Source organism: Typopeltis vanoorti, chromosome 12, assembly GCF_054136105.1.
Source record: "Typopeltis vanoorti isolate ZY-2024b chromosome 12, IOZ_Tvanoo_1.0, whole genome shotgun sequence".
NCBI lineage: Eukaryota > Metazoa > Arthropoda > Arachnida > Uropygi > Thelyphonidae > Typopeltis > Typopeltis vanoorti.
In genome coordinates this window covers 32,294,098-32,316,199 of record NC_143560.1, presented here as the reverse complement: position 1 = coordinate 32,316,199, position 22,102 = coordinate 32,294,098, and the positions used below count along the sequence as shown (strand labels likewise).

The 22,102-nt window shown below is 37.5% G+C and overlaps 1 protein-coding gene across 1 annotated transcript in view; it reads right to left on the bottom strand.

Annotated features, from left to right (window-relative positions):
• hop (tyrosine-protein kinase hopscotch) overlaps positions 1–22,102 on the bottom strand; it is a 251,815-nt gene that overhangs the window by 153,972 nt on the left and 75,741 nt on the right. The window contains exon 6 of the mRNA XM_090401853.1: positions 21,945–22,040. Coding sequence (XP_090257979.1) covers positions 21,945–22,040 — 96 coding nt within the window. The remainder of the gene's footprint in view (positions 1–21,944; positions 22,041–22,102) is intronic.

Below are 22,102 nucleotides of genomic sequence, written 5' to 3'. Positions count from 1 at the left end.
GATAACACTACCCGGTTACAAAGTCCTGTGAAAATAATTGGAATTACTAAGATTGAGATGTTAGCAATTTTGAGAGTGAAAGCAAGACTCTCCATACCCTGTTTTCCTGTGGATTTCTCATATGATCTATTTGTTCTCCCGGAGGTTGCTGACACAAGTGACCAAATCATTTTGGGTCTTGATTTCCTAGAGAAACACCAGTTCATATGCGATTTTACCACGGGAACTATATCACTATGTGGAAAGAAGTATCAACCAAGATTTAGGACAAAAGATGAAAGAAGAGCACGTAAAGCTCTAGAAATAGAAGTAATAAATTCCAAAGAAGAGTTAAGTGTTAGAAAAAGGAAGTTGTTACTCGATGCCACCAGCTCATCGAGGTCTGAACAAGATAAAATAGAAATTGAGGAGTTTATTCATTTGATGTTCCAGCATTATCCTAGTGTTTTTACCGAAGATATCAGTTCATTGTCCTGCACTAACAAGGTAGAACATGCTATCCAGATTACAACAGAGTCACCTGTGTGTGTTAAGCAATATCAGACCCCCTTAAATACATGGATAAACTTCAGACACTGCTACAAGACTATGAAAAGGCTGGCATCATTGAAAGATCAAATTCCTGATGGAACAGCCCCTTCATATTGGTGGAGAAGCCTAATGGAAGTCTGAGATTTATACTGGATTTACGTGAGGTTAACAAAGTCACCAAGCCCATTGATTTCCCTCTATATGCAACATCGAAGAATTGTTAATAGGTCTGGAGGGAGCACGATACTTCTCAAAATTAGACCTGAACTCTGGCTATTTTCAGATTCCCCTTAGGCAGGAAGACAGGAAATACTTTGCCTTCACCACACGATGGCAAAAGTATCAACTCTGTCGACTTCCTCAAGGAGCCAGAAACTCAGCCATGAGTTTTCAGTGTCTGATGAACTCTGTTCTCTCAGACATGTTGGGGAAGGGAGTCATATGCTTTTCCAAGATAACTTGTTGATCTACTCTCCAGATTTAAAAACTCACAAAGAAATCCTACTGGGTGTTCTAAACAAGATGAGCAAGGCACAACTCTCTTTGAAATGCTCAAAATGTCGGTTCTTCATGAAGGAAGTTGAGTATCTGGGACATGTTGTAAGTGAGGCTGGAATAGTCCCTACTCAAGAGAACATCACTGCGATATTAAAGGCGAGAATCCCCATATCTGTAAGACAGGTTCGGAGGTACGTAGGAATGGTAAATTTCTACAGAAAATTCATTCCTGAGTGCTCAAAATTGATGGAACCTATTGTAAAATTAACCAAAAAGGGAGTGAAGTTTTCTTGAGGGGGAGGGAACAAAAGTATGCCTACCAATCATTGAACCTGGCCTTGACTAAATCGCCTGTCCTCACTTACCCCAAACTTGGAAAACCATTCTACCTTTCAGCATATGCCTCAAATGATTCCATTGCATCCATCGTAGAACAAAAGGAAGGGGAAGAATTTAGGCCTATTGCTTTCCTCAGCAGGAAACTCTCATCCTCTGAAAAAAATTATTCAGTCATTGAGAAAGAAACACTGGCAATTGTGCATGTCCTCAGAAAGTTTAAGTATATGTTGTTGGGACAGAAAGTTATCCTAAGATCTGATCACAAACCTCTATCTTTCCTATCCTCCATGAAGGATAAGAATCAAAGGATTATTCGATGGGCTCTGGAGGTACAAGAGTTTCAAGTTGAAATAAATTACATTCCAGGAAAAAAGAATGTAGTTGCAGATTACCTATCCAGATCATTAGACACTGAGCCAGAGGAGAACGACTGTTTAAATAGTGGGATAATCAACTTGATACACAAAACCGAAGGGATGGAAGAAAACAAGAACAAACCCCCACATCTTCAAAATTGGGAAAAATCCATCATTGTAGAGGCCCAAAAACAAGACCCGTATAGAAGGGAGTATATCAAAAAGCTTTGAAAGGTGAGAAACTCACAGTAGAGCATTCGTTTCTCCATACATTACACATAGACAATGATGGTCTTCTGTTATCAAAACAAGGCATCACTGGAAAATGGAAAGAAAAAATATTAGTTCCAACAGTTATGATCCCTTGCGAGTTACATACCTTTCATGATGCGGATTTAGCAGGTCATCAGGGTTTCTATAGAACCTGGAATAGAATAAAAGATAGATACATGTGGAAGGGAATGCGGGGGATGTTGAGGCTTATGTGTCCTCATGCCTATTGTGTCAGAAAAGATCAAATCACGGTGGAAACCCCCCCTCCAGCCTTCCTCCCCCCATGCGTCCTTTTCAAGCTGTAGCAATGGACATCATTAGTCCTCTTCCAACTAGTTCGAAAGGAAATAAATATATATTAGTTGTGATTGACATGTTCTCCAGATTCCCAGAGGCCACAGCTATGAAGGATCAAACTGCACAAACCGTGGCAAACAAACTATTCAAATTAATTATCTCCAGGTATGGAACCCCCCAAACTCTCCTTTCAGACCAAGGCCCAAACTTCACAGCTGAAGTCATGCTTCAGTTGTGCAAATTGCTGAAAATAAAAAAGCTATTCACCACCCCTTATCACCCCCAAGGCAACGGAATGTGTGAGAGAATGAACAGAACCCTCAAACAGACACTCTCTAAACTAGCTAGCAGTCAAATATCAAACTGGGATAATTACCTCTCACACACCTTCTTTGCATGTAGAACTGCTCTACATGCAGCCATCAAAGAGGCCCCAGCTGTTGTATTATATGGGTTTGAGCCGTTGTTCCCCAGTGATTTTCGTAGCTTGAGTAAACACAGGATTCTCGGACACTGATGAATATATAAATAATCTGATAATGAAAAACAAAATTGTATATGAGTTAGTGGCGGAGTCTAGTAACAACAGTTTGCAAAAGGCAAGGGCATACGCAAACAGATCAAGGCGATATAAGGATTTAAAACCGGGAAACCTAGTCCTCCTAGAACAACAACCTAGAAACAGGAAGGGAGGTAAGCTAGGGAAGAATGCTGCAGGACCATATCAAATTATCGAAAAAACATCCCCAGTGAACTTCAAGATAAGAGAGACATCTAGCCAAGGAAAAATGTTTACCGTTCATTCAAATAGACTAAAGTTATTTAGGAACAGCCCTGACCGACTGGTTTGTCTTGGGGACTCGATAGAAGGGGTACTGGGAAAAAAGGGGAAATCTCCCAGAACAAATAACTACTGGAGAGGCACTGACGAGATTAAGCATATGACAGAAAAGGTCTAATACTCATGAAAGGGAGGAACAACCTGTCCCAGACGACCAATTTTCCAGTTATAGATATAGGACTTATGCTACTCCAGATCATAAGAATGACAGAGCTTTAAATAAAAATAAAAAAGGGGAAGAATGTATAAGTAGTGATACGACAGGCAAATTTGTTCAAACCAGATACTACCTAAGACCAAGAAAAAAGGTAGTGTAAGTCTGATTCCTCCACCAATGGACCTTATGTGAAAAATTTTTCTTTAATGAAAAATTTTTCAGAGGAAGAGTGAGCCTTCGTCGGATTCTGAATGAAGAGAAGTTAAAATTATTAATACTCCTTTCAGAATCCAGCATAATCCACCATATCAAAGGCTACATTTGTAGATATTATTTAATATAAATCTCTTGTTATAAACTATTATTCATATAATTAACTTTGAGTTTTTTTTATTTAATTATTTAATCTAAGATATGTATAAATATTGGAAAGAACTCTGTATAAAAATAACGTTCAGATTATTTTATTTATTCCTATATTAATAGTAGAAGGATTTGTGTTCATCATATTTAATTGTATATTATTTGAATTGAAAAATATCCTTTTATTTTATTTCTGTATGTAAAGGTAAAGTGTTATTTAATGCTTATGCACTGCTCTAATTGTTGTCATGGAGACGGAGTTAAAAGTAGAAAGAGCGAGCGTGGTAGCACATGAATTATGGACGTGAGATGGAATTGATATAAGCTAGACGGTGAGAACAAGTTTTGGCGGGAAAAAGGAGTGAAGGTATATAAACGGAAAGCGAGAGTAAATAAAAGAGGCAAAGGGCGCTGACGGCATCGTCGTTGAGCCTTTTGGAAGAGAGGTTTATTACTGTCTGGATAGGTTCTATCTAGGTTCTACCTAGATAGGACTTTAGTGTCACCCACGTGGTTGGGCTTAGTATTGTTTGTTATTTGTGTATATGTTACATTAATTGTTTTTGTAATCCCCGTAGATGTCCTAGTGACCAGGACGAAATATAAGAAGTATTAAATTCTATTTTAATTTTTTTTGAGTGTTGTAAAAAATCCATTAAGCCTCCAACATGATGTCCTCACAGCACTTAAGCCTCTACACACGTATTCTAATCATCCATGGAGAAGAATTAGCATGGAAATCCAAGCAATACGGTAAGTCAAAACTACGACTATCTAGGCAACTAAATAGGCTGGCCTTTTTAAAACGATGTCGGGATACAAGAGTGATACCAAACTGCGTTAAAATGAAGAGCAATTTCCATTCCAAAAAAGCACTTCGTATATATAACCGTGCCAGCCGGGCATTACTTCGCGAGCAAATCGCCTCTACACGTGCTACCCTTGCAGTGACGAATGCCGCCATTGGCTCCTTACATTTGGAGCTCTCCACCATGCTTAACCCTGAACTTTGGTCGATTCTCTCTGGCATTTCGGAAACTTCCACACAGAGAGAATTCCAAAAAATAAAAAATAAACACATCAAGAAATATAGCAACCTTGTGAAAAACAAACCACAACCACAAATTCAACCGCTCCAGACAGTAATAAACCTCTCTTCCAAAAGGCTCAACGACGATGCCGTCAGCGCCCTTTGCCTCAGCCGTAATTTTGCCGTCGCTCCGAAGGAAGTGCCGGTGCTTGACGTAATGGTGAACATCGAATGGGGAATCGGTCGCTTACCGTCGGAGATAGCTAACAACATCAGACTTGACGTAGCCAACATCCTCGCACATTTTTCGCTGCCAAAAAGTAATTTATCATATGCCCAACGTACAGCTCTCCTGAAACTACGTAAAGAAAAAAGTATCGTCATCACCAGAGCGGATAAGGGTAATGCCACAGTCGTTCTTAATACCAGCGAATACAATCGTAAAATGAACATTATCCTCCACGATCGCACTACCTACATCCCGCTAGAACACGACCCCACAAAAACACAAGCTAAGAAACTAAAAATCTTACTCAAAAAAGTATCTTCCTGGCCCCCTGACGTCACGAAAAAACTTAAACCTTTTCGCTCCCCCCCCCCGAAATATACGGTTTACCAAAAATCCACAAACCCAATTCCCCACTCAGGCCTATAGTAAATGCCACCAATGCACCTTGCTATAGACTATCTAAACAGCTGGCCAACTCTCTGATCCCCCTCACCGGAAGGTCCCCTTCCTATATAAAAAACTCGACCCACTTTAAAGCCCTCACAGAAAATTTAACCTTGAATAAGACAGACATATTGGTAAGCTTTGATATCTCCTCTTTGTTTACCAATATTCCCTTAATTGACACCTTATCTCTCTTAGAAAACGTTTTTCCCTCTGACATCTTAGATCTCTTTTCCTTTGCCATTAACTCTTAGTATTGTTTGTTATTTGTGTATATGTTACATTAATTGTTTTTGTAATCCCCATAGATGTCCTAGTGACTAGGACGAAATATAAGAAGTATTAAATTCTATTTTAATTTTTTTTGAGTGTTGTAAAAAATCCATTAAGCCTCCAACATGATGTCCTCACAGCACTTAAGCCTCTACACACGTATTCTAATCATCCATGGAGAAGAATTAGCATGGAAATCCAAGCAATACGGTAAGTCAAAACTACGACTATCTAGGCAACTAAATAGGCTGGCCTTTTTAAAACGATGTCGGGATACAAGAGTGATACCAAACTGCGTTAAAATGAAGAGCAATTTCCATTCCAAAAAAGCACTTCGTATATATAACCGTGCCAGCCGGGCATTACTTCGTCGGGAGGTGGCGCTAGTGTCCTTGGTAAATGTGGCGGTCGAGTTTAGCTAGTCTAGAAAACGTGTTTTTAAAGTTAAATATAGTGTGGCTTTTTGTCACAAATTGTGCTAAAATTGTGCATCGGTTAGAAACAAGTGTCCTTCAGTGGTATTATTGTTTAGAACTGTGGTGTATATATTGTGTTTTCACTGCCGTTTGTATCACTATATCAACGTGTAAAGATGGCGTCCAACAAGAAACGTACGTCAGTGGCGCGCAGGACTTCTACTACTACACAAAAGGCTGGCTCAGCGTTAGATTTTTCGCAATGGATGCGTTGCGGAAACTGCTACATGTATGCACCGAAAAATGTGAAGGATCTGTGGTCGGTCTGGCAAAATGAAAAGAAAGAAAATGTCGACGTATGTGAGAAGTGTCGGGATAGGCTGGAGCGTTTAGGAATGGAAGCTGACATCGGGACCGTAGTGGAAGAACTTCGGCGGGAGTTTATGAAAATGAAAAATGACCTTCATCTTCTTCATGAGGAAGTGGAAGTGATCGGTAAGGAGATACTGGAAGTTAAAGCTGAGTTTAATGTGTTAAACAGAGAAATTAGGACTATAGAGATTACTTTAGCTGAAGTAACTAGAACAGGATTACATATGGGTGAGTCTTTGGTGAATGATTCAGTAATAAATAGTATGGGAGTGATTGGGAGTCAACATAATAAAACCACAAGTAGCCAAGAAGAAATGAGATGTAGTGAGAGTGGGGGGGTAAGTAATAGAGAGTTGAGTAATGAAGCTGGGAGAGTCATGCTGAATAGTGTAGAGAATGAGTCCATGAGTGTGAACTTGAATGAAGTTAATAGTGGTAAAATATATGGTGATTCTATGATTAAGGGTATGGAGAGTGGTATGCATGAGGAGTGCTTGGCTGATGGTACAATAGAAAGAGTGGCTTTAGCAATAAAGAGAGGGCATGAAACAGACAAGATGATAGTTATGGTGGGTACGAATGACCTGAGAGGTAGTATAAATCGGGTAGGAAAAGATTTAAGAACATTATTAGATATTGTGAAGAGGAAAAGTGTCAATGGGAGAATAGTGTGTGTGCTGCCTCGTTTTGACAATTACGAGTTAAGTAGACGAGCAATGATAATGAATGATATGATTGCAAGAATGTGCAGAAAAAGAGGTCTGGAGTTTGTTGATGTTTGGAGTGTGTTTGAAGGAAAAAGGCAGTTGTATGCTAGAGATGGACTGCATCTTAACATGGAAGGACATAAGAGATTGAAGAAGTTATTGTTTTCTGAACAGGTTGAAGTTATTGGGCAGGGAAACAAATATTGAAAAGGTTGAGTGTAAGAGAGAGAAACTTTAGCACTGATTGTGTATTTATTGATCCTTATAGGCAGAATAAATTGCAGAAGAGAGGGGGAAAAAAATTGGCATAGGACTACGGTAGTTAGTGACTTATATATCAGTTCTAAAGCCGGTACAAGATCTAGAGGGAATCTGCAATTTTTGTATACCAATGCTAGAAGCATTCGAAATAAGAGAGAAGAATTTTTGGCATTAGTCAGTGAAATCTCACCAAAAGTTGTAGGCATTAGTGAAACTTGGCTGTCAGCAGAAGATGTGGTCACTGGAATTGAATGTGATGGGTACAGTATTTTCAGGGAGGATAGAGAAGATAGAACAGGAGGAGGAGTACTGTTGATGATAGCTGATGTGTTGCAGCCAAAGAAAGTAGTATATCATGATGATAGACATGTGAATGAGAGTTCATTTGAGGCAGTCTGGTGCGAAATAGTGACCAACGCAACCAAATATACAGTTGGATGCTGCTATAGGCCAGGGAGTACAGGGGGAGATATTGAATTCATGCATCAGCAACTTAGTGCAATGAGTGAAGGCTTAGTGATTATTATGGGGGATTTTAATTATGGTGATATCAATTGGAAGGAGGAAATATCACGTAGCAAAAAGGAAATGGAGTTCATACATCTGCTACGAGATAATTACTTGAAACAGCACGTAACTGAAGGGACACGTGGTGTGAGAGTGTTGGACCTGGTTATTGGTTCAGAGGTTATATGCTTAAGTAAGGTGACCTCGTTACCTCCAGTTGGTGAAAGCGATCATGTGGTATTGACTTGGGAGGTTGCAAAATCTGTGGATTTTTCTATTAAGAAGGGGTATGTACGAAACTACAGGTTAGGCAATTATAACAAGCTTCGGAGTGAGCTTGCAGCCATCCCATGGCAGAACATATTGCAAGGGAAAGATGTTAGCAGTGCTTGGGATAAAATCAGCGGGTATCTGAGGAAAGCAATATCAGATTGTGTCCCCATGGTCAGGAGGTCAAACAAGGCAGGCATTAGATGGATGAGCAGTAGTATCAAGCTTGAACTACAAAAAAAGAAAATGTTATGGAGAATTTACAAGGAGAAGGGCGATCAGGACACCCATGAGCAGTACAAGGCTCAAGCTAGGAAGGTTACCAGCATAGTAAGAAAAGCTAAATCAGATTATGAGAAGACCTTAGCCAAAGAGATCAAGGGTAATCCCAAAGAGTTCTTCCGCTATGTGGCAAGTAAGAGGAAGAATGACTTCGGAAGGATAACCTTAGTGGGTGCTGATGGTATTGAGGTGACAAAATCAGATGTAATAGTCGAGTTACTGAGTGATCACTTCTCAAAAGTCTATCACCCAAGTGAGGATATCTCTATACCTATAGCAATACCTAATGTGAGAATTGAAGCTAAAGAATCAGAGGTATTAAATATATTGCGAAACTTAAATGCAAACACTGCGGTAGGCTTAGATGGAATATCAGCTCGGGTGTTGCGTGAATGTGCAAATGAATTGTCAACCCCTCTTACCTGGATATTTAATTTAAGTTTGAACTCTGGTATGGTCCCTAGGGAGTGGAAGTTAGGCAAAGTAGTTCCTTTGCATAAGGGTGGCTCTAAAACTGCAGTATTGAATTACAGACCAATCACCATCTCAGGAGTAGTGGTAAAAGTATTGGAAAAGTTGGTTAAAGACAAAATTCAAGAATGGGTGGATCAGGATATGATACTCTATAGAGGCCAACATGGTTTTGTTAAAGGTAGATCCTGCCTTAGCAATCTATTAACTATCCATAATAGAATAACATCAGAGTTGGACAAGGGAACTGGCTACACAGTGGTACTTCTGGATTTTGCTAAGGCTTTTGACAGGATACCCCATAGAACACTGTTACGCAAATTGGAGCAGATGGGAATGGATATTAAATTGGTGATATGGATAGGAGAATGGCTCAGGGAGAGATACCATAAGGTGATGTATGGAGGAGCCGAGTCCAGAATGAGGCAGGTGACCAGTGGTGTGCCTCAGGGCTCTGTGCTTGGGCCAATGTTGTTTAATTTGTATATAAATGATATAGGAAACGGCTTAAAGGGAGATATTCAGTTGTTTGCTGATGATGCAAAGTTGTGTAGTGCAATAAAAAATCAAGCTGATGTTGAAAGTTTGCAGGAGGATTTAAATAAGCTGGTAAAATGGGCAAAAGAAAATGGATGTCAGTTCAATGTGGAAAAGTGTAAAGTCTTGCATTTTGGGATTAAAAGATTACCAGCTGTGTACTACATCGATGGAAAGGTACTCCAAGAGATTGATGAGGCTAGGGACTTAGGGGTATTGGTAGATAAGGAGATGAAGTTCAGAGGACACATTGCTAAGGTGTCCAAGATTGCACATAGGATTACTTGGTTGTTGAGGAACACACTGACATCCAGAGATAAAGAGGTTATTATTCCCCTTTATAAAGCATTGATACTTCCACATTTGGATTACTGTGCTCAGGTCTGGTCACCTGGATTCCTTGGAGATGAGGAGGCTGTGGAGAGGGTTCAGAGAAGAGTGACCAAGTTGGTGAGTGATATAAAAAATGCTCCCTACATTAATAGATTGAGAGCTTGTGGATTGCAGAGATTGGTTGATAGGCGAAGAAGAGGGGATATGATAGAAACATTCAAATTACTAAAAGGTTTTTATAGGATTGATGCAGGGGAAATGTTTCAGCTGTGTGATAGTGATGGAAGAACAAGAGGTCATCTCTGGAAATTAAAGAAGAGTGTGGTTAACAAAGGTGTCAGAACAAGGTTTTTTGCCTGGAGGGTGGTGAATGAGTGGAATTCATTGCCTGACTTTGTTGTGAGCTCTTCATCTGTAAATGAATTCAAGAAGAGATATGACAGATATTGTTTTGCTAGCTTGGGTCTCCCACGATGAGTCTACTGACTCCATGGAGATACCCGTAATAATAATAATAATAATAAAAAATAATAAAAAAATAAAATAAAATAAAAAAATAACTCTGGGTATTTCTCTTGGAACAACAAAATCTACAAGCAGATAGAGGGAACTGCCATGGGTTCCCCCCTCTCACCCCCCCTTGCCAATTTCTATATGGAAGATTTCGAAAAACGAGCCATAGACTCAGCCCCACTCAAACCTTCTATCTGGCTAAGATATGTAGATGATGTGTTCTCTATTTGGCCTCATGGCCCAGACACGTTAGACTCCTTCCTCAGTCATCTCAATAGTCTACATCCAAGAATCCAGTTCACTATGGAAAAGGAAAAGAACAATTGTTTACCCTTCCTAGACACCTTAGTCACACGCCTGCCTAATGATACACTTACCTTCACCGTATACAGAAAACCCACAGACACAGGCAGATACATTCACAAACTCTCCCACCACCACCCCTCTCAACAATATGGCATTATTAAAACCCTTACCAAGAGAGCCCACAATCTTTGTTCCAGTGGAACCGCCCTCACTACTGAGCTTAACCACATACACAGCACTTTCCTCTCCAATGGCTACAGCGATCACAGTATCAAAAAAATAATCAACTCCTCCCCCATTCCCCGTCCTTCTCGTCAACAAGATTTTAAAAATGCCATCACCATACCCTACATCCGTGGCACATCCGAAAAAATAGCCAAGATACTAAAAAAGTACAACCTACACACAGCATATAAGCCCCACCGCAAACTTGCTACCCTTATCCGTTCTACGAAAGATCAGCTCCCTCCTCTCTCTCTCTGCCTGGAGTTTACAAAGTACCCTGTTCCTGTAAGCTGGCGTACTTTGGACAGACAGGCAGATCAGCATCCATCTGTCTAGAGGAACACAAGTCGTACATCTTCAAACACAACTATGGCCATTCAGGCTTGGCTGACCATGTTTTGGACACCACCCACAGGGTATCATGGAAGAAAACCACCATGCTCCACCACAGCAAATTCAAGAAAGAGAGACGTTTCTTAGAAGCAGCAGCAGCTCTCAAAAACCAACCAAATCTCAATAAATACGGTTGCATTAAGCTTCCGAAGATTTGGGAAACACTCATCACCAGAGTTCCCACCTTACATTCCAGGCCACCTACTACTGCCCTTAGAGGGCACTCTACCTAGATAGGACTTTAGTGTCACTCACGTGGTTGGGCTTAGTATTGTTTGTTATTTGTGTATATGTTACATTAATTGTTTTTGTAATCCCCGTAGATGTCCTAGTGACTAGGACGAAATATAGGAAGTATTAAATTCTATTTTAATTCTTTTTGAGTGTTGTAAAAAATCCATTAAGCCTCCAACATGATGAACAACGTTAAAATACGATGGCAGATCAAAAGACAGGATGTACTATTACTACTATGGAAGGGCGATCCAACACTAATGCATTAAATATGAACATACATAAAACATTCTCATTCCTGATGTTAATGGAATGCAGCTTGTATTTGAATAGCAATGACCAGTATATTCTGTTATATTTGCAGTTTTCTTTGTATCAGTAAAAAAAAATAAATAAATAAATAAAATAAAAATGCTTGCTTTCTTGAAAGACAAGAAAATCAGAGAATCTATGTGTATTTTTTTTTTAATATGAATTCCATCCATGATAGGGTATAAACTCATCACATACTGTCAGTGCAGCTAGCCTAGTGGCTTTGCACTTTGCAACCATATGCCTGGGGAAGGAGTGTCCTAGGTTCGAATCCCATCAATGACGTGAGGAGCTCAAGGATCTTCCTCAGCCATAGCCAAATTAGCCAGTCTTGAGTGTGGAAGCAGGGTTTCTTCCACCAGTTTAATCTGGTGTTTTTCATCCCGCAAGCAGGGAAATCGGTCCGAGGACATGCACGGATTACAGTCAGGATTACTGACCCAGCCAAAGGTCTGATTCGTCAGCCTATGTCAGTTCCGGAGCCCGGATAAAATTTGGGGGGGGGGCTAGATGGTACCATGAACTCCCGTAAAAAGGGGAAACGCTGTATCATCACATGGAATTTATTTATTTATCACACATATTCAGTACCATGGGCAGAATGGATAGATAATCTGGGCACTATGCCCTAAGGACCAAACATGAAAATTTTCATGCCAGTCTCAAGTAAACAGGGTGTTAATCCCACACAACGCAATGAAATTTATATACCATCTACAGACTACTGATTGAAAACCATAAATGCTATATGCTAGCCAACCAGGCCAACAAGTTGTCAAAACTTTCCCAATAAGTTGCAACAATTTTGGCAATATTCAGACATAGGTAGTATGGCTTGCTCCTTTTTTTTTTTTTTTTTTTTAAATAAAAAAAAATCAGCAAGCCATACTACCAATGTGGTATGAAGATAAAACTGATAAGTATAACACGAGATTCTCCCTCCAAGCTAAAAGAGATCAGGATGGCTAGTTTTTATTCAGTTTTATCAAACCACATTGGTGATAATGACTTGTCTTTTTTTTTTTTTTTTTAATATTAATCTCGAAGGAGAGAATATGAAAATAGTCAAAAAGAACCAGATGGGTTCTACCCTCTCCCTTTTAGACAATTTCTATAGAGGTGAGAACTAAGGTGAGAACTAAGCACTCAAATCTGTGGTCTGACTGCCCTATATAGATGAGTGGTTTGCTATTTGGCTCCAAGTCCTGACACATTAGATATAGTTTTAGGGTATTTAAACAGCTAACATCCTAAAATACACTTCACAAAGCAAAAATAATCAAATAACGGTCCATCCTTTCTAAATACATACATTAGTAACACACCTTTCATATGATTCATTATCTTTTTTACATTTACAAAAGGTGAACACACACACACACACACACACACACACACACACACACACACACACACACACACACACACACACTGGAAAATATTTACACAAGCAATCACACTATCATCCAGCCCAATAATATGATATCCTAAATATACTACCACACAGAACCAGGGCTATCTATTTAAATGATACAGCTTACTGCCACTGAATTCTTCTACATTTGCTACATGATTTTAGCCAATGGCTCTAACCTCTATAAAACAAATAAAATACTAAACATCACCAAATCTACTCACCCCTCCCCTAATATACAAGCTTACAGCAAAACCATCACCATCTCATATATGCAGGGAACATCCAAAAAAACTGCAAGTGCACCTAAAAAATACTTAAACCATATATCAAATTAGCAGCAGTCATCTGTTTACCTAAGGAAAATCTCCAATTACATCTATATGAGGTGACGTGGCTATGAACTGGCTTATTATGCACACACACAGGAAGATGACCTGACCTCTGTCTCAGAACTTAAAACAATGTTTGTTACCATCATTATTTCAAGTCAGGACTGCCAAGACAATGCTTAAGATCAGTGATGTCAAACATTCTCAACTGTGGTCTATGCCAACATTTTGCAAATATTTATCAAATTATAAACAAATAAAATACTTAATTTTAAAATTCATAAATTTTCTTTTAACCTTGACTATTTAATTTATATTAGAAATATTCTAATATCTATTGTCCATACAATCAAACATGACTTGATGTATTTATTTATCTATATTATGTTCTGCCAAATCCAACAATTAATAGAGTTTTATGGTAAGTTATATACGAGGGTGGTCTGAAAAGTTTCACCCTCGACCATAGATGACAACACTATTGGCAAGATTTTTTTTTTCTAAGTTGGTACATTTGTCATAAGCATCCATATGAAATTGAGTCATTTTATCAAGTAGCTTGTTTTATACAGCTGTCTGAAGTAAAAGTGTTGTCTGTATCCCTTGAAATAGATAAAATCGAGTATCATGCAGTTATAAATTCTTTGTAAAAGAAGGTTTAACACCAAAAGAAATTCATTCGAAGTTCATAAAAGTTTATAGGCATTCCTCCTTCATTTTCGAGAATTAAGAAATGGGCTGCCAAGTTTAAACGTGGCCATGCCAGCCATGAAGATGATCCACATGAAGGACATCCAAAAAGTGTAACAACACCAGAAATCATTATCAAGTGCACGATATGGTATTGGATGACCAGTGAGTCAAAGTGCGTGAAATTGCTGAGAATATAGGCATTTCAAAAGAATGTGTAAGATATATTTTGCATGAAAAATTGCAAATGAAAAAGCTTTGCGCAAGATGGGTGCTACGCATGCTCATAGCAGATCAGAAATGCACTCGCGTGAAAATCTCTGAACAGTGCTTGGAGCGTTTTAACAAGAATAAAACTGTTTTGTGCATCGATTTATTACTATGGATGAAACTTGGATTCACCATTACACACCAGAATCCAAACAGCAGTCAAAACAGTGGATAGAAGCTGGTTGTTCAGCAGCAAAGAAGACAAAATCAGTTCCATCAGCAGGAAAGGTCATGGTCGGTATTTTGGGATGCTAAAGACATTTTGTTTATTAATTATCTAAAAGGGTAAAACAATAACTGGGAAATATTATTCCGATGTTTTAACCAGACTAGACGAAAAAATTCGTGAGAAAAGACCCAGTTTGCAGAAGAAAAAAATCATCTTTCATCAGGACAATGCAAATGCCCACAAAGGTGTTTTGGTAATGGGAAAATTAAGGGATCTGCACTATGAATTGTTGGAACATCCACCCTATTCCCCAGATCAGATTTGGCTCCCTCTGACTTCTATCTCTTCCCAAAACTAAAAATCTTCCTCGCTGGCCAGTGTTTTTCTTCGAATCAAGAGGTCATTGCAGCTGTAGAGGGTATTTTGCAGATCTTACTGAGAACCACTACAAGGATGGGATAATGGCACTGGAATAAACATATTAGTCTTAAGGGAAATTATGTTGAAAAATCAAAATAATTTTGAAATTATAAATTCATTTTTTTCATTGTTAGGCTGAGAACTTTTGAGATCACCATCATACATGTGTAATTTACTAGGTTTAATGAATCTCACCTTGTCAGTGTCTTTTAGTATGTTGAAAAATATGGCAAAGTTATTGTATATAAAATCAGAAGAGTGACTACTCAAACGTCAGGGGAATTCACGTGTTGAGTGATGTTCGACATGCAAGTAGTTTGTGCCAGCGATAGAGTACCGCTCGACAGTCAAGTAGAAGCTAAATTCCACGTGTTTTTCATTAGTGCATTCACTGAAACTCGATACATATGCAACAATATACATATTATTATAACTATAATTTATATTCATTGAGGATCAAGGTTTTACTGCAACATATACAAGGTAAGAAAATTATAAATTTATAAATGAAAATATAGATTTGAAATTTGTTTTCAAACTTATTAATTTTATCTTATAGGAACAGTATAACACAGAATTTTTTGAAGAAGATAGGAATTAGATTATTACTTTTCTGAAGTAAAAAAAAAAAAGATTTTATGTTTTAAGTTGTAGACACAAAATTAGTGTTTCCAAGGAATATAATTTGAAGCATCATTACAAAACACACTGCTCTGAGTACGATCAATACTTCGGAAAAATAAGAGAAGATAAATTGAGAAATCTACACTTCAAAGACAACAAAATGTATGTACAAAAATCTGTAATAACAATAAGAATGTGATTAAAACTAGCTATGTTATTTCAGAACTAATAGCTGAACATTCAAAATGCTTTACTGAAAGTGAATTCATGAAACGTTGCATAGTGAAAGCTGCTGAAATCCTTTGTCCTAAAAGAGTCAAAACTTTCCAAAATATTTCTTTATCCAGAAATATAGGTGCAGAAAGAATTAATGAAATTGCCACTGATATCAGTGAATAGAAAATATGAAGCTGCTTTAATTTTTCAATTGTAGTCAATGAATGAAGGATATTAGTAGACTGACTCAATTAGTCATATTTATTCGAGCTTGTGATGAAAATTTTACTGTGGTAGAAGAATTGGTTGATATTCTTTCCCCTAAGGATACTATAAAAGGTGACGATATTTTTATCATCACCTGTGTAGCGTGATGTATTCATCACAATGTTTCACCCTACATCACCTGTGTTGGTGATGTAGGGTGAAACAAGCAATTTCACTCTACATCACCAACAATGACAGGTAAATCACAGAGCACCAACAATGGCAGATAAAACAAATGGATTTATATCGTTAGCTAAGCAGCATGAAACAGGAGCCAGTATACCACTGGAGAGTGAAGTGAGGTGAGCACTGCAACAGCTATCCAGTAAGAAAGCACCAGGAGGGGGATGGAATACCTATTGAGCTGCTCAAAGCCCTGGGAGAAGAGGCAGTTAAAATTTTAACAGCTCTATGTCAGCGAATTTGGATCACAACCACATGGCCTAGGACAGCGTTTCCCAGGTTTTTCCTATGATGGAACACTGCACAAATCCTGAAATTTTTGTGGAACATCTTGGTTAATCTGTAATGTATTGATAAGTAATTAATTATTAATACATTATGACATAATTAATAATTAATTATGGCATAATCATAAAGAGTATTAGTACACTTATGTATACGGTGTAGACAAATATAAAATTACATTTAAATCAGTTATCAATCATTGGCCTAATGAAATCTTGTAGCATATTGTAGTTTCCTCAGGCCAACATCATTAAATTAATTTGTGCTGATTTTCATTGACATATCCCATTCTGATCACCAAAAATTTATAATATTATTATAAGTACTCATGAGTGAATGCAGACTTTTTCTCCTGTGTGCTGGTAGTTTTCCCTTCCTTTTGTACATCCTGGAGATCGCTTTGTAGGCTGGAGATGGATGAATCACTATCTGTTGCATCACAAACACCTTCAATAAGAGATTCCTTAACACAAAAATTAAACAGAGTCCCTTGTCTCTTATTCATATTAAAATTTAATTCTGTAGGGCCTATTACTTTTAAAAAATCATGGCACTATGGTTTCGAAACAAGCAATTTCACCCTACAATATGAACTTGCGAAGAAAGTATTCAGTATTACCAGATTTGAGAACCAGATACCTTGATCTTCAATTTCAGTGCAAAAATTTTCTTTATACTTCCTTGCTGATTGGTCACTAACATTTGCAACAGAGATGTTATTTCGTTCAGTTTTGAGAACAGAGGATATGCCGCCCATTGTTGTAATCGGCGACCTTCCCTGTTTAAAAATACACGGCTTGGTCACTGACATCATGGAACACTTATTCACTTTCTGCAGAACACTGGTGTTCCATGGAACACAATTTGGGAAACCCTGGCCTAGGGAATGGAAAAATTCAGTTTATATACCTTTATTGAAGAAAGGCGATGCAAGAGAGTGTGAAAATTACAGAACTATATCACTGATTTCTCATGCAAGTCAAGTCTTACTTAAGATCATTCAGAAAAGACTGGAACCATTCATGAAAAGAGAAATGCCAGAAAGGATTTCGTAAAAGTAGAGGCGATCTGAAAAAGAGATCAGATCGCCAATGTGAGATGGATAACAGAAAGAGCACAAGAATATCAAAAGAATGTCTTTGTTTCCTTGACTATAGTAAGGCTTTTGACTCTGTAGATCATGTGAAACATGTTAAGAACAATGGGAGTACCAGAGCATTTCATTATCACCTTCTGAGGAATCTTTATTATGAAAAAGAAGCTACTGTCCAAATAGATCTTGGAGAAACTGAATATTTCACAATCGGTAAAGGGGTGCAACAAGGATTAATTTTATCTCCATACCTGTTTAACTTGTACAGTGAATACATTTTAAGAATGGCAGGGCTGGTGGAGTCTTCAGTTGGAATTAAAATTGGTGGAAGAAATATTAATAATTTGAGGTATGCAGATGATACCACCTTGCTAGCAGAATGCAAAGAAGATTTGGAAGAACTTATTATGAAAGTTAAAGAAGAAAGTGCTAAATATGGCCTTAAACGTAACCTCTAAAGGACAAAAGTTACGGCAACATGTGAACTTAATGGTTTTGAAATAGATGGGGAGAAAATGGAAGTAGTTAACAATTTTGTGCTCCTAGGATCCTGAATTGATAAAGATGGGTATTGTACTGAAGAAGTTAGAAGAGGATTACTCGGAAAGAAAGCAATGGCAAATTTAAGCAAGATCTTTAAAGATGAAGATATTAGCCTCGCAACAAAAATCAGAATTGTGAAAGCAATGGTATTCCCTGTGGTACTGTATGGATGTGAAAGTTGGATCCCGAGAAAGAGTGAAAGAAGAAAGATAGATGCATTTGAATTATGGGTTTGGAGATGCTTACTAAGAATACCATGGACTGCAAAGCAAACCAATAAATCAGTGATAGACAGAATAAAGCCAGATTGCTCCCTTGAAGATGATCTTGTTGTTAGGAATGTCTGAGAAAACTACATGCTTTATCAAAAGAGTAGCATGAATGGAGAGTGCTACCTCAGCAAAGTTGTGGATATGATTGGTGGTGATTGAGAGCAGGTCATTTATGTATAAGAGAAAGAGAGTAGGTGATAGTATGGAGCCCTGAGGCACTCCTGCATTGTTGGCATACCTCATAGAGTGGGTGCCATTGCCACAATACAGTGAACAATCAGAGAGAAAGTTAGCTATCCAGTTGCAGAGGGTGGCAGGTAAACCTAAGGAAGACAGTCTGCAAAGCAGGCTTTGCCAAACATGATGAAAAGTTCTGGAAATGTCAAAAGTGACAGTACACATTTCTCTGAACCTTTCCATGGCATGTGTCCTGTGGGATAGGTGATGCAGACTATGAGATCAGACATGGATTCTCAATTGGCAGAATTAAAGCTAGTGGTCACTGACTAATTGGAGGGCTACCCAGGTAGTGAAGAAGTTGACTACCTGGTAGCCATGACTGAGAGGATTAAGGTCATAGCAATTGATCAGTAGTTGGATGGTAGGCTTTTGTTTCTGGGTTGTATATACTTACTTCCATGAGATGGGATAGGTGTCAGTTGAATACAGAAGATTGAAGGGACAATAGAAGGCAGGTGTTAGCTCAGGAGTACAACTTTTGAGTACAATAGGAGAGATGCTATCGAAACCAGAAGACTTTGTAGTAACCAGGTTCTCTAAGTTTTCTACACTTTGTCCTTTCATAGTCTGATGTGAACTTGATGATTGTCTTTCTGAATGCTACAGTGTAGCCTCAGTGGAATGCTGGAGTTCTGGTTTTGAGCATTCATAGTATGCTGAACTTTATCTTAGATTTCTCTGGCATCGGAAATCCAAGATTTGGATTTCATGTCTGAAAGAAGTATTTTAGTTATTCAGCTGGAGCGGATGTTGGGATCAGAAGAGAAAAAAAAAAACAGTTCAGCCTAAGAAAATGGAGTAGAAGAAATCATGTATGCCATCTTATTTTGTACTACTGATGATAAAGGACTTGAGAATTGGTGAAATTATTGGCAGATTTACCAAGAGAAAAATAACACCAGTATATTTATCAGGAGAACTGATTAAGGATCAAAGGCTGTTTGAAGAGTGAAGAAGGTTATCATGTATTCTGGTGCACAGATGGACATTTTGTGAAGGATTGCTACCTGCATCTCTTCAGCTTGATCTACAGAATTGGAGAAAGAAAGTAAGTCTGAGTGTGAACTCCACAAAGAAGCATTTATGCTTCAGAGAACATATATTTTAAGAAGTGTGATATTAAATATCACACTTCTTACAATAATAACCACACTAAAGGTTGGAAGTTTTTTCACTTGGTTATACTATAAATTAAAGATGCCAAGAAATTATATTCTTTGTTTAATCCTTTATCCAAGTATAAGCAAACAAAGGTTATGCCTGAAGTAATTTCAAGACTGGGCAACTCGTATATAGAAGCTAATGACTTCACTTGCTTTATTATCCCATAATGCACAGCACACATCCTTACAGACATGTATAATACTATGCATTATGGGAAGGGTCACTACCCAGACTGGTTTTGACCTTTATTGATGTCTTATCAGTGGGAGCCAGACTCAGAAGTGATACCAAAGTTGAAGTAATGCAGAAGTCATATTTCCGTATACAAGTAGCCAAAAGGTGACACACCTTATTACAGGTGATGTAAAGTCATTAATTAGCTTCTATATACGAATTGTCCAGTCCTGAAATTATTTAAGGTGCAAACTTTTTGCCTACACTTGGATAAAGGATTAAACCAAGAATATAATTTCATGGCATCTTTAATTCATACTAGAGGTTGTTAAGTGTGTAAGACTGCAAAGAATTGTTATTTTACTTTATGGTTTTTCATTTAAAGGAATTAATGGAGATAATCATAGAGGATTTCAAATGAACCACTCCTTTTTAAGACACAGAAATTTGAAAAGATATAATTCTTTATGCTCATTAATAGATTAACAATGATCCCAACAGTGAGACTCATGGTGTTGCACCAACACAGAATACACAACCACAGGTGAGTGGATGTTTTTATGTAATTTCAAATTAAAACTTGAAAAAAAATCTGTAGCCTCCCAATAGCTGGGATACAGATTTTTTTTCTATTTTTATTAATTTTATGTGCATGTGTGTATATATATATATATATATATATATACACATTATATATGTTATTTATATATTATTTTTACATAATTTTTGATCCACATCAGGCCGCTAATAAGAATGGCAGTGGTCTCACACTGGGTGATGAAATTCATTTCCCAGCTAAAGATAAACACATATGCCATGACAGGATTCCAACCTGCAGTCCTGGAGCCTGTTGGTTGAAGAACAAAAAGTAACTCAATTTTCTTTTGGTTTTTACACATTATGTTTTGTTCTCTCTTGCACATATTGCTTGAATATAAAATAAATAAAGAGAAAATGAGGGATGTATTTTCTCAGATAACAGTTAAAATGATAATGCTGAAACTATTTGATATATATCCAGAAATCTCTACCTTTTATACAGAATGCTTAGATATAAGGTGAGGGCTTGCTGTGATAATTTAAACCATGCTACTGTGTATTAAAATTATAAAAAGTCTGAAAACTGGCTATTTTAAAAAACAGCCAATTTTCAAGAGATAACCAGTCAGTAAAATGATGGATTTGAGAGATTTTACTACATATTATTTGTAAAATTCACTGATATGACTAAATATTGACCCTATCACTTATCAAGTTGAGCATAAAAGTGATGCTGTAATGAACTCTACGCAACAGAATACCAACTTCTTAAGCAGTCATGCAAGTTTAAAATTATCTGATAATATAATAGTTTTTAACATGTTCTTTTAAAAAAGTTTTTAAACTCAAAGAAATATGGTAACTGTTAATCAATCTTAAAATAACAGTTCCCATATATGGATTTAACACTTACCACAGATGATAAGTACATATGAAATAAGTTTATAGCGAAACCTATCAAAGTATAGTTGTTATACACTTATAGTACTTGTTGTTTTAAGGATACTTGCGACATAAGACTGAATGATATAATCACGTAATCACAAGAAAGATATTTAGCAGACGATGGTCTGCTATTTCCAGACCGAAATATTTGGTTAAATAAATATCTTTCTTGTGATTACGTGATTATATCATTCACACTTATAGTACTTTATTTAAACAGATTACATTAATGAAATTTCAATCAATTTATCATTACTAAATTCATGTAATTACATTGACAAAAATCAAGTATGGATTTTTGCATGTAAAATAAAGGATCTGCCTTCAACTTACTCTTGGAACACCATTCCTCCTACTGATTTCTACTGTGCCATCATTACGCATGCTCACATAACAAAGATCTTCAATAGCACAAATATGAGTCCACTCCTAAAAATATCAAAATATGTTATGCAACAGATAGAGATAAAAATCCATGCATAAAGCCAAAA